The sequence below is a fragment of the Physcomitrium patens genome, chromosome 11 (assembly GCF_059467195.1).
Source record: "Physcomitrium patens ecotype Gransden chromosome 11, ASM5946719v1, whole genome shotgun sequence".
In the NCBI taxonomy this organism is placed as follows: domain Eukaryota; kingdom Viridiplantae; phylum Streptophyta; class Bryopsida; order Funariales; family Funariaceae; genus Physcomitrium; species Physcomitrium patens.
Window position 1 is genome coordinate 9889625 of NC_143420.1, and position 13183 is coordinate 9902807.

General features: G+C 37.1%; 2 protein-coding genes across 4 annotated transcripts; both read left to right on the forward strand.

Annotated features, from left to right (window-relative positions):
* Positions 1-2282: 2282 nt before the first annotated feature.
* On the forward strand, positions 2283-6991 carry LOC112288918 (lycopene epsilon cyclase, chloroplastic). Its single transcript, XM_024533664.3, has 11 exons — positions 2283-2900; positions 3138-3303; positions 3658-3793; positions 3896-4006; positions 4331-4433; positions 4644-4790; positions 5127-5234; positions 5387-5483; positions 5642-5761; positions 6268-6400; positions 6557-6991. The coding sequence occupies exons 1-11, from the start codon at positions 2457-2459 to the stop codon at positions 6759-6761; spliced, it is 1770 nt and encodes a 589-aa protein (XP_024389432.1). The 5' UTR covers positions 2283-2456; the 3' UTR covers positions 6762-6991.
* A 1969-nt stretch (positions 6992-8960) lies between these two features.
* Positions 8961-13067, forward strand: LOC112288444 (uncharacterized). 3 transcript variants are annotated; one of them, XM_024532612.3, is made up of 4 exons: positions 8961-10399; positions 11127-11636; positions 11775-12285; positions 12457-13067. In XM_024532612.3, exons 2-4 carry the CDS (start codon positions 11139-11141, stop codon positions 12489-12491), a joined length of 1044 nt encoding a protein of 347 aa, XP_024388380.1. In that variant the 5' UTR covers positions 8961-10399; positions 11127-11138; the 3' UTR covers positions 12492-13067. The 3 variants fall into 3 exon arrangements, with proteins under 3 accessions (XP_024388380.1, XP_024388378.1, XP_024388381.1); XM_024532610.3 differs by lacking the exon at positions 8961-10399 and adding an exon at positions 10420-10829; XM_024532613.3 differs by lacking the exon at positions 8961-10399 and adding an exon at positions 10420-10670.
* Positions 13068-13183: the final 116 nt, after the last annotated feature.

Below are 13183 nucleotides of genomic sequence, written 5' to 3' on the forward strand. Positions count from 1 at the left end.
TTAAATCATATTTTTTATCTTTAAAATTCACCAATTTATTTTTAAAATGTGTATATATATTTATATATATAATTATTTAATTAATTTTAATTTTTATTATAGTAAAATTTTTTTTATATTGAAATTAAATTGAGTTTCAATTCTAGAAATAAGGAAGAATTTTTTTAAAACAAATACTCATTTGTGCATATTTTTTCTGTGACATTCCAAAATCTACATTTGTTCCTTTAAACATGTGTTTGGATTGTTTGTTTTATTTTTTAATATGTGTGCACTTGATTTTTTTTTAATTTTTCTTTTTAAACACTGTATAAAGTATATGAAAAGTAATTTTAGTTTAGATTTCTTTTAAAACATTTTTGGTTTAGAAAATTTCATTTGAAAGTCTTACAGGTTAATTAATTAGGGAAGACCTCCTTAGTTTATTTTATTTACACAAATACATTTTATAACAGTTGGTTCATGATTTTTAGAAAATCGCAAGTATTTTATAGTTTTAGATTTTAATTTATATTTTATTTTCAGTTAGTGTATTGAATTACAAGAATTGTTGAAGTATTATTTTATTAGAAATGTTTGTATTATTGCACAAGGTTCTTAAGTACTTTTGAAAATCTAAAACAGAAGAAAGAAGAAACATATTTCTATGAATTTAATTATTTTTTAGTGGTTAGTAAAATTTAATGTTAAATCTCACTATTGCATTTATACACACACACACACACACATATATATATATATATATATATATATATAGATAATTTTAAAAATGTTTAGATCCAAAATGCTAAGTGTATGTTTCTAATAGACATTCAATCCTGTAGAAACATTAAAATTATTTATAGTTTTAATCAAATATAAACTAAACAATGAGCATGTTTTATTCAAATATAAAACTTTAAATCTTTCTGAAACCTCTCTTGACTTTTATAATATATATTGGTTTTGCATCTGCATATTAATTCTATCAACAAGTTTATTTGTGCAGTGTTTCTATTATTTGTTTTGCAGTCTATCTAAGAAGAACTTGTAGGTTTTCAAAAAGTTTCTTATCTTGAATACAGCACAAATATTATTAATAATTTTTTTATAACTTATTTGTTCTTATTTCTTTCTATTTTTATCCTTTGTTTTTGCATAAAATCATTCATTTGTATTTAGAACATTCAATTATATGGTTGATACAAGTTTATGAAGAAATTGTGTTCTGGAAAATCATTTATTTACTTGTAATAATAATAATGCAAAATTTATAATGATTAAAATTTACTATTTTTTATTTTACTTATATTTTTTTATTTCATCATAACATTCATTTAAAATTTAAAAGCACCTCAAACTATTAGAACAATTAAAGTAGTTGCACCAAATTTATTGATGTTTTTAATCCCAATCACAAAAAGTTAATTTTTTCGAAAATACTAATACTTTATTATATTGTATTTTTTTACTTTGGCTTTTTTGTTTTATGCACATAGTAGTTTGGTGTATATATACATATATTTCAATGTCAAACAATGATTTTTTTTGAAAAATAAAATTATATATAGCATGATATTCTTAATTAAACATTTAAAACTTACATGATTTTTTTTATTTTTTTATTTTTATTTTTTTCTAATATCCAATTTTATGACATAATATAGATGCTAAACTTGTTTTAAAACCAACCTCTCAATGTATCTTGTTATATTGACATTTGAATGTACTTACACTACATGTCTTTTTTGTGATATTATTTGAGCAAAGACAATGCTTTAATTGCTCTAATTTAATCCAAAATGACAAAAAAATGAAAACGAATGGCATTATGGAAGTTCAAAAGTCATTTTCTAAGTATGGACCGTTTTTTTATTGAAGAGTGAGGAAACTCTGGATTTGAAGTGCGAAATTTTGTTAACTTAACGAAGTAGTGTTGAATTAGGAATATTAGTTGTACTCAAGTTTGCTTGTCCTCACCCCAATTGCAAAAGCAAGCTTTAAAGTGAAAACTAAAGAATATTCGCGGATGAAATTGGCGCTGCTTCCAGATTCTACCGATTGCGATGTCCCGCGATGATTGATGAGAACATCGTCAAGGGGTCTTCATTCATTCATCCATTAGCCCCGGTAACAGGACGAGTTGGATGCACGGTACGGTCATGGGCCCACCATGATCCAGCCCCTCATCATCTCACTGGCTCTCAAGGATTATCGTGAGCGCGGGGCCGTGCTTCGCAGTGTGCGTCAGGGCTATCTGTGCTTTACAGCACCATTGCTAGCTTGCTTTGCTTTGCTCTCCCCCCCCGACACCGTCCTTGCAGTTTGCCCTGCTAGTCCTCGTCCTCGACCTCGTGTGCCGTGTGCTTCTTAACCTTAACCAGCGTTCTCGTTGCAGTAGAGAAATTCAGCCAAGTTCAGTGAGATTGAAGGGCGTGGAACAGGAGTCATTGTTCTCTGGCCATGTGCATTGTTAAATGAACGCGAGGCTTGCCCATGACCCGCACTTTTCCCGTCTGCACGTGATGGGAGCTGCAGTTGCAGGCGCTCTACCGCATCTTCATTGCGCTGCTGCTGGTTCTACTTCTACTTCTTCTTCGTCGTTTTTTGTACCTGATATTGTGAGGAGTTCCTCTGCGGCTTTTGCTTCCTGTGCTGCGCGGCCCGGTCGCCATTGGCCGCTGCGTAGAGGAAATGATGTAACTGCGAGTCGTAGCCTCAGCTGGACGGTTCCGGCGGGGCGAGTCGGGAAGCAATGTGCGAAGTGTCCGACAGTGTGCTTCGCTGCTTCTGTTCCTACTCAAATTCACGATGTAGTGTCTGAGGATGAGGAGGATTACATCAAGGCTGGCGGAGAAGAGCTGGACCTCGTGCAGCTGCAGGCCTCCAAGTCTTGTGAGCAGCCGAAGATTGCCGAGAAGGTGCATATTTTTTTAAAATATTTTGATTTTTAAGTTTTATTGGATGACTTTCTTGCTATTGGTCTGTGAATGTAGGCACTGCTGTCTGCACTTAATCTATTTTTCCTCGCGTTAGACGATTTTCACTATATCGTATAACTCAATTGTGGAGCGAGTTGTTTCGTAAATTTTGGCAGCGAATGCATTGTGAATTGTTGCGGTTGTATGATAGCTGAGAATGGGCTTGGGTTGGTGCAGCTACAACCTTTGGGGAGCGAGACATTGGATTTGGTGGTTGTAGGCTGCGGACCTGCGGGAATGTGCCTCGCGGCTGAGGCTGCCAAACAAGGCCTGAATGTAGGTCTTGTTGGTCCTGACCTGCCCTTCGTCAACAACTATGGTGTCTGGACTGATGAATTTGCGGGTATGATATCTTTTCAACGAATTAGAAGCTTTATGTCGGCGTCTATCGACGACTCCGTCGAGGTCACGTTACAGAAATGGTTTTCTTAAGCCAGCTTTAGAATGAAAAATTCTGCAATTTAATAGCGCGTTGAGTGCACAGGAGCACTGAAATTTACTGAATACAGAGAGTGTAATATTCTTGAGACTTCTAAGCAACACACATTTATTAGAACTTAGAAGAGGAATGAAGTACACTGAATAGGCTGTCAGGACGCTCTAAATTAGCCCGGGCATGTCGATTTGGACTCTAGAAATTGATTTTCTCTGCTCCCAAGATGTTCGTATTTCTGAGGTTTATGACTTCATCATGCAGCGTTGGATCTCGAGGACTGCATAGAGCAAACTTGGAGAGACTCAGCCATGTATATTGAAGAGCACTCGCCAATTATGATAGGGCGTGCATATGGTCGCGTAAGTCGGACTCTTCTGAGAGAAGAGCTCTCGAGAAGGTGCGTATTTCGCGTTTTTCTATGGTCTCTACCTTATTCATTTGCTACATAGAAAAGTTTGAAGAGGGCTGCCAGATTCTTAATTGATTTGGAGTACTGCAGGTGCGCTGAGGCAGGAGTAAGATACTTAGATTCTAAAGTTGACCGGATACTTGAAGTCAACGAAGATTTGAATACAGTCGTGTGCACCAGTGGGAGAACTGTCAACAGCAGGTAATTCCTTCTCTTGGTTATTCGTTCAGTCAGTCCGAGCTGATATCTGTTGGCGAGTTTAATTTCTTTCATTTCAACAGCAGCTCTTGAATCCTTCTATACTTACAACCGTACAAAACTTTGAACATCGGTTGTTCACGGGATTCGCATTTGGAATTGATCATCTTTTAGGAATCTATTGCTCTTTTTACGTGATAGAGATATGAGAGAATGAGTGGCAGAAAAAAATTGTTTCACATGGTTTCATAGATAGGTCGTTGGCGAATACCAGGGTGATGTTTGTGTTGGACTCAATTGCAACCTGACGTAGTGTGTTTCGATCAGACTTGTTACAGTCGCGTCTGGAGCAGCTGCTGGCAGGTTCTTGAAATATGAAACAGGAGGTCCAGGAGTCGGTGTGCAAACTGCTTACGGAATTGAAGTGGAGGTAAGGGAATTCAATTATTGAGTATAATTATTTCTTGACATGTGTATGGAAAGAAACCGACTGTCAAGAGAATTGAATGTTCAAAACTTGTATGATTTGATTGTAATCACGTTACCATGATTTATTGAGAAGTTTACTTAAGCAATTCTCCTTTGCCCGCTCCTCAGCTGAGAGACATAACTGTAATTCTTTTGGTCTTACCTCATGCAGGTTGAACATTATCCTTACAATCCTGATTTTATGCTCTTCATGGACTATCGAGACTATAGAAGTCGAGACAAAGGAGATATCAGCCCTGAAGAGATACCCACCTTTTTGTACGCAATGCCTATTTCATCAACTCGTGTTTTCTTCGAGGTATGCTAGGCTCATTCGGGAATAATAAACTCTGTGACAATCCGAGTTTTAATTGCGAAATCTGCTCAATTTCTTCCTAGGTTTTGTGACATGCGCTGGACTCAGGTTACAAGATATTTCAGAATCGGGGATCCATAGGTCGTGAAGTATTACAAAATCTGTTGCCACTTGTAATTTCAGATATTTTTATCTAACATGGACCTCAAAACCTTGAAGCAAAAAGAACTTGAAAAGGAAGTTAGGAAGCAAGATACAACGATAGAAAGAAATGACATCTGTGTATTTTCAGTTCTTGTGCATGTATCTAAATGATGTCTTTCGGAATGCATCCGCCAGGAAACATGTCTTGCTGCAAGACCAGCCATGCCCTTTAGTCTCCTTAGGGAAAGGCTACAAGAGCGTTTGGAGAAGATGGGCATTAAGGTTTCACATGTTCACGAAGAGGTTAGATTCTCAACTGGCATTTCGACGTAGGTTGTGACCGTAAGCCTCTAATCGTTGATTTTGAAGAGCGCCTGGATTAGGGTTATGTGAAAAGACTTGATGCAAGCTGGAATGTTTTTGGATAAGGCAGTAATTATATCTCTGCTGTGCAGGAGTGGTCATATATCCCAGTGGGAGGCAGCCTACCAGTGACAACTCAAAGACAGCTGGGTTTTGGAGCAGCTGCCAGTATGGTTCACCCGGCCACTGGTAAGTGGTACGTCTCTGTACTTCGTCCGCAGAATCTTCTAGCCAGAGCGGTTTAGTGTAATGTAATGTAGAAGTAGATCGGTGGCGTGTTCGGTGAATAATGAGATGTTGAAATTTCTAGTGAAGTCACTAAAGTACGTCTTCGCTGATTTATGCAGGCTATTCACTAGTCCGCTCCCTATCTGAAGCTCCATTTTATGCGGCAGCCATTGCTAGGGCACTTAAATCCACAGGCGGCAAGCTTGGCACATCTAATTCTCAGGAAGCTGCTATAGAAGGTATGTTGTGCTTGACATTAATTATTCATTTGTAACATGTGTAACTGTATGATTAACCTGTTCTACCAAGCCACTCCTTAGGTGGTAACCGAATCGCTGAGTGATTCTTATTGTGATGCACTCAGAAATTAAGCCCATTCAGCTTGTATGAATGCATTCAGGTGGTTGCTGAATTGCCGAGTGTATTTATACCGGCACATATTAGCGTTCACCCTTGCTAGGTTCACCGTGTGCAGGAAGAACGCTCATATGTGCCGTCACTCAAAATAATCAACCGAGTAGCCAAGTGTTCGCTTAATTTCAACAATTATCAGAGTTAAAACTTTGTTCACCATAGGGTTCAAAACATGATTGAATCCACTATTTCATTCAGACATCGGTTTAAGAATTTCGATGTGATTTGATAACATATGAAAGTTAATGAAGTCATCTATTGACCCGAATATTGAGGGGAATTTGTCGTGTACTGTGCTATTTCTGAGTAGTGGTTGTGTTCGTGATCGCAGCATGGAATGTCTTGTGGTCTGGCGAAAGAAAGAGACAGCGAGCCTTTTTTCTGTTTGGATTAGAGCTTATTTTGCAACTTGATACTGTTGGAATCAAAGATTTTTTCGTGACCTTTTTTCGGCTTCCTGAATGGTACGTTCATCTTTTGAATTTAACAGTGGTCGTGAATTTTAGTCCTGGTACCTAACGGCTTGTCTGTGTTTTTTGACTCAAACATGATCGTGCCATGAGTGCTAGAACAGCCAAGTCCTGAGTCATAAAACTGAAGGTTGCTCCTCTTCATCGCAGGTTGTGGAAAGGTTTTCTTGGCTCAAAGCTTTCATCCGTGGATCTTATCTGGTTTGCACTTGCAACTTTTGTGATTGCTCCAAATGCGTTGCGATTCCAGCTTGTGAAGCACTTGATAGTACACCCCAGTGGAGCGAAGTTAGTGCAGACGTATGTGGGTCTTGTAGATGCTGGCACTCATTCCACTAAATTGACGCGCGTGTAGCAAACCCTAAAACAATTTCAACAGATTGTCCTTCCAGCTTGCCATTCGAACTCTTAGGATTTCCTTCTCCTTTTATGTATCTTAAAATTCCTAAAGTTTTGATTTTGCGAAACTAGTGAGAGAAGAGCCGTATTTCAGGCTCTTTGTTGTGTTCCATGTCGTTTCGCAACCAGAGGAGTAGATTGCAACATCTCATTTGTAATTCATGGAACGTAACTCTTCACACGTCATGCATAGTGTACTCCATTCATGATGTTGGCATGATGTAATGGTCGTAAGTCCATACCCCAAACACAAGTCTGGGCACGGAAGTTTCTCCACCAGGAACTTTCCACACGTTAAGTTTTTTTTTTATTGTTATCCGTGAGAGGTTTCAATCACCTGGGCCCCGTCATTGTCAATGAGTATCCTTAGCAACGAATCTGTATCCAAGTTCCACTGATCGTTACTCGGAACCTGCCCCAAGGGGACTTGTTTTGGTAATACTGTTTGTCGGAGAAAGTGCTATTATCTGAAATGAAGATTGACTCCATCCTTGACACTGTTGATCCTTGTATGATATGTGGTGGTGGCGTATGGTAGAATTCAGCCCCACGCATTATTCTTGTGGACACTGTTGCTGTTTGATACTTTTCCACTTGGACCAAGTATGCTCTGTAATTGCGTAGTTGGATTATTGTTAAGGATCTATACATTTGACTGAGTTGAAACGTAAAAGGGAAAATAATAGAATATTAGTCATACCATTTCTTTTTATCTAAATAGAAAATCGTATTTCTAATGTTGCAATTTAAGGGTCTTTGGGAAGTCAATATTTATCATGATATACCTCAGGTAGATGTTTGAAGATTGTTAAGAACTTATTGCTAGCTTTCATCTAATAGTACAGTTCTTCATGCAACATGATAAGGCATTTGGGGTGTTTATTCATGTGGCATTAATTCGTTCACAAGAACACTATTCCTTAAAACAAAGGAGAATCATGTATCTGTATTACTACAAAGATATTAAACATCTGAATTGTTATAATTGTATGCAATCAAACATACAAAAAGCACATGAACTAGAGTTAAAACAAGAACACAAAATAAAAATCTTAAAATAATAAAATTAGTAAAATTTTAAAAACAGCACAATGCAACACATCTTAAAAAACAGATTTTAAAAATATTCTAGCACAATTTAAATTATTTTGGTTTAATTCTTTGGAAATTAAAATAATTATTGAATCCATTAATATGTTTTCTTCTGTACAAAATTTTATTTATTTAAAAACATTTAAAAATTTAAAATTTAAAGATAATAGTAAAAAAAAAAGTTTTATTTTCATAGTATTTTTTTGGTGCCATATGAATTAAGGAATGTCATTTGTAAATGTATTGTATACATTGATTATTCAAATTACAAACGTAGTTACTAATTAGTATTTAATTTAGAAGGCATTATCATAAAATTTATGCAAATTTGTTTAAAACTACATTATACTGTAAATATACATTATTATTTTATTACTAAAAAATTAAAAAATATAATAAAGTATTATTTTATAATATTAGTTAAATTTTACTTTTCATGCTAAATTTTCATAATTATAAGATTTTTGGCTTCACAAAAATACATGTATCATTTTATTATTATACATATATATATTTTTATATTAGTCTATTGATTAGTTTATAGAAAAAATAGTTTTAGCTTAGACAACTCAAAAACTTCTTAGCTATTTCGATAATTTCTTCAAATTTATATTTTTAGGATAAAATTTAAATTAATTTAATTTATATATTATATATATATTATATATATTATATATATATATATATTAGAAATACGAATAATTTCTAGATAACATATCTAATTTTTAATATGCATCTAATTACTATATTTAAATTAATATGTTATATTAAATAATTCCAATTAATAATCATATAGATTTTGTTTTGTAAAGACTTAATGTATTTCTTTATTAAGTTTAGATAAAAGCTTAGTTAAATAAATAGCAAGAATTAATCGAATATAATAAGATATAATTTATGTTAGAACTATTTTGTTAGATTTATAGCAAATTGATCTACCGAATTGATGATCTACTTTGAAAATTCATTTTTTTTTTGCTAAAATGATAAAAAATTTGATTTAACCCCCTTCATATTGGTTTATTAAGTATTTTAATTTGAACCATGTTCAAATAGTGTCAAAGAAATTTTTAAAATAAAATATTTTCTAATTTACTCTATTAAAAATATTATTTTTGTTGGTTGGTTTTTTAGTTAGTTTTATTATTACTTATTATTATTCTTGCTCTTCATTTAATTTTATATTTTTATCTATTTATTGTTATGTTATTAAAAGAAGGACTAATTAGAGGTTTTCTTCTTTAAATATTCCATTGGATCTCCATTGGAACTTTCTTTTAGAGAAACTCCAACCTTAATAATCGTTATACTTGTATTATAATAATAATTCAAACATTTACTAGTGAGAAGAAGAAGAAGAAGAAAAAAATTAGAAAGAAACACAAATTGTATGCATGAGTGGCAAATGTAAATGGGGAAAAAGAAAAACAAACTAACAATAACAACATTACAAAGTAAAAATAATTTGTCTCTAAAGATCTAAAGATTGAAGTATGTGGCCAACCCTTCCAATGAAACAAGACACGAGGGGAGTTTTCACCCACATTAAAAATTTATCTAAAAAAGTATACTCTTAGTTTGCATTAGTTGTATATTCACAACCGAGACTGCCACGAACAGCCAAGCAATCGGAGCAATTGCAGCAGCTGCAACAGCAAGTTCAGCACCGGAATAGTCTTCAATAGCAGCGAGCAACAGAAAAACAGTTGCAGTGGACTTGGCTACCGCTGCTGGAAAAAGGTGGAACTCACTGCCTCCTTAAACTTTGTTGTTGCTGCTATTTCGACGCGTCTAGCTTTTTGTTTTGTTTTGTTTTTGTTTTCGGTGGAATAGAAACTCTCGAAGCTATGTTTCTAGTAAAGGACAAAGTACCCACTAGTGCAGACAGAGCGTGGGGGCGGACGTGGTTGAGACTTCACTTGTCTCAGAAGGCTTGCAATGCTAAAGGTTACAGTGGTAACAAGTCTTAGAACCCCACATTCCACAGGCACTGAAGTCTGAGTAATGGTTTGATCTAGTGGAGAAAAGTGAGACTGTGAGACTAAAGAAATGGTCAGGGAGAATCATTTTACCGCTGGTCTTCCTCAGGGGTCCCTCCATTCATGCGCCCGACAGTAACCATACATTGTTTTTTTTAATCCACGTCTGTTTGATTCGGAAGAGTCGGGGAACCTTGGCCGACTGTGTTGGCGGTAACCATTTCGAGTCAAAGCTTGCCAGGGTGGAAAAGCACCGCCTCCAGTACTTCCCCTTCTCACCTCCTCGCTTCATTGATCTGCAGAAATTAGTGTCTGCAGGCACTGGTCTTCTCTGCGAAGCGTGGATCCATCGTCTGGATTTGTGGCAATCGCTATCAATTTGACTCTCGTGAACCTATTTCACTGCCGATTTCGAAGCGACAGGACCAGGACCCGAGAATATATCTTGCCAAATTTGGATATGCACGTGGTTTTTGATAGGTCCTGAGATCCAGGGCCACCGACGTTGCGGTTCACTGTGAAGGTGCTCACCAGAAAATTATAGTTTCCGAATATGGTCTGTCGACGTTTGAAAGTCGGTTGAGTAGTAGGGCTTGGTCCGGATGTGACCTTGTCTATCGAGAGAGTCATGTTAGCTTTGGTGCAGAGTAGTTTAAAATGGATTTCTTCTACTCGAAGGATATTGCAAAATAGTGCAAACAAGGTTTAATTTTTCTGAGCTGCTGAGGCGTTGTTAAAAATTCGACTTGGTTTGTGGAGTCAGTTGCTAGCAGATTCATTGGCTTGCTTCAAAGGTCCTCTCATGATTGAATTTATTAAAATGATCCTCGAAGACCTGAAAGTTTTGAAGACTCACGATTAAGTGAACAGGTTTCAGGATAGTTGATTCTTATGAGGATAGGTCGCTGAGGGCACTGGATGCGCCGTGGTGCTGGCCAGTGCGTGTAGATTGGGTGGGTTGTTAGGAATGTTTTGAGCTCGTGTCCTGATAAAGTGTGAATGATATATAATTCTTGTCATGTAATTAGTATATTTTTTCGATGGGATTTTGTGTTTAGTAAATAGTCTGAAAAGGCATGTCGCTGTTCCTCTTCGTCTTCGTAATGAACAAATTTGTGAAGTCCAATGAATCCGTGTTTTTCAACAAGCTTTTTTTGCCACGACTGCTTCTATAGCGTTTCCTGATCCATGCTAGAGATAATCACAGGCACTGATTGGGTGTTCGTGTTTGATTTTTGACTTTGAGGCAGCATTGAGAGAACATGGAGTTTTTCAAAGATGTTCACTCAGTGCGACTCTTAACCCAGAATGGAAAGTATTTGTGGGCCGCGGAGGATCGCAACAGTGTCGCTCTGAGAAGGGGTGAGAACACGTATGGGGTGGACTGGCGAGTTGAGGTTGTTCCCGAGCGGAATACCATCCGATTGAAAAGTGTGTACGACCTTTACTTGAAACCTTCTGATTACGCATCCGCACTGGGCTTCACGGGAAGAAAGATAAGGCAGAGTTTTGCATCGAAGGCCGATTCATCGCTGGAGTGGGAGCCTGTTCGCAGCGATAGTTGTGTGAAGTTTACTGCCAAGGGAGACAAATTTCTACGAGCCAATGGGGGAGTGCCGCCGTATAGAAATACCGTGACGTATGATGTGCCAATGCGAAAGAGCAAGCAACATGAGGTGCTCTGGACCGTCGTAGTTGTGAAACTAAAGGATCCGCTGAGGTTGCAGCTCAAGAACAGTCCATTGGCATCTCCAACACTAGTGCGAACTCGCTTCCGCCATTGATTTATCCTCTTGCATTACATCATGAAGCTGTGCTCAAGAATGATAACCTTTATATATTAAGTGCTTCTGACCCCAGTCTGCTCGTTTTCTCACATTGTCTACTCTTTTTTACAGTATAATGCCGCGAAACTCAAGTTATCACCGCCGCGTATCAGTAAAGTGGAAATTTCCGACCATGACCAGTATTCGCCCCCTGAACCCGTTCGAAGGCCTCAGTTACCTAGAAATCCAGAACCGGGGGTGAAATATCCCCCGACCTCCCATCACAGTTCATGTTCAGAGTGGTCGTCACCTCCAGCAAGCCCTCCCTCACGCAGGCGTCCAACTAAAACTCCTGAACCTAGCAAAGACGTTCCGAAACCAAAGCAATCAGAACTCCGGAGAATTTACTACTCCGTTGCTGAGGACAACGGTGAAGTACTAGCTCACGACGACGAGACTTCCGGCACTTTGCTGTTCGAGGGAAGCACTATAGATGAATTGGCGCATGAACTACAGCGCATGACAGGAATCGACGACATCATCTTGTGCATGAAGAACCCTCTCAGTACCAAGCTGTACAAAATGCGGCTCCCTGCGAACAGAGCTCCGTTGTGCGTCGTCATCGTTCGGCAGAACTCCAGATGTTCGTCTCCGCTCCCCTCCTCTACACAGTCCTCATTTCCAAGAGCTAAGATTAAGATTTTCCTTATGGGAGTATATCACTAGCTTTGTACACTGTTAAAAAAACTCCTGTTTTACCATTGCTGAGTCTCACTTCGATTTTGTTACTGGTTTTGTGTTGCTGTGACTGCAGTTGGGAAAGCCTTCTCAATGAAATCAATCCAATAGAAACGATTTTGTTTCCCTGTAACAAACATTCTGCTTCCGAACTCTGCAATCTCGGCATAAAACTGAGCAATTGACTAGAATGAGCAATTGAGTAGAAAAACTCGTTACAAATTAGCATAGGTACCCAAGTAATTGCTAGCTGAGCATGATCGATCTTCCATGACTGCGAGGATTACGATGACATCGATCCTTGTTTCAGCATCAGTATCTAAGGAGACAACAACGGCTCACTCAGCATCCCAATTTTTTTTTTTTTTTTTTTTTTTTTTTTTGTATTAGTTTAAGAATCTGGAGCTGAGCTGGGGTGTGGAAAGTTGGAGGGTAGAGACACTGTTTCGTCCATTTGTGCAGATAATTAGAATTCTGGGGCCAATTTTACGCTCATTGAGCGAAGTCCTCACTCCTCTCACTGGTAAGTGGAGAAGTTTGGATTGGCTCTTCAGGCATTTTCACTCAGAGTTGAGTTTAAGCTTTCACAATAATTTTTAGTTATTGTTGTATCATATTAGAATATCTGGACACCACAGGTTTTGACCTCATTGTATCAAAAATAAATTGTACCTGTTTTTTCCTCAATACTTGACTTAGGTGCCATTTTTGAAATATTAGTTAAATTAATCTATTTTTGCATTGGTGATGTTAAGTTTGATAGAATTTTATTCTTATTTAAAGTGCAATAGGGAATTGGATAT

What these genes read in the sequence shown, in the direction of transcription:
- LOC112288918 (XM_024533664.3), top strand. Translation starts at nt 2,457, where the DNA reads ATGAACGCGAGGCTTGCCCATGACCCGCACTTTTCCCGTCTGCACGTG. An exon ending in AGAGAAGAGCTCTCGAGAAG is followed by an intron (nt 3,794 to 3,895) that starts GTGCGTATTTCG and finishes GGAGTACTGCAG; the next exon opens with GTGCGCTGAGGCAGGAGTAA. An exon ending in TCAGGAAGCTGCTATAGAAG is followed by an intron (nt 5,762 to 6,267) that starts GTATGTTGTGCT and finishes TCGTGATCGCAG; the next exon opens with CATGGAATGTCTTGTGGTCT.
- LOC112288444 (XM_024532612.3), top strand. Translation starts at nt 11,139, where the DNA reads ATGGAGTTTTTCAAAGATGTTCACTCAGTGCGACTCTTAACCCAGAAT. An exon ending in CATTGGCATCTCCAACACTA is followed by an intron (nt 11,637 to 11,774) that starts GTGCGAACTCGC and finishes TCTTTTTTACAG; the next exon opens with TATAATGCCGCGAAACTCAA. An exon ending in CGTTCGGCAGAACTCCAGAT is followed by an intron (nt 12,286 to 12,456) that starts GTTCGTCTCCGC and finishes CTGTGACTGCAG; the next exon opens with TTGGGAAAGCCTTCTCAATG.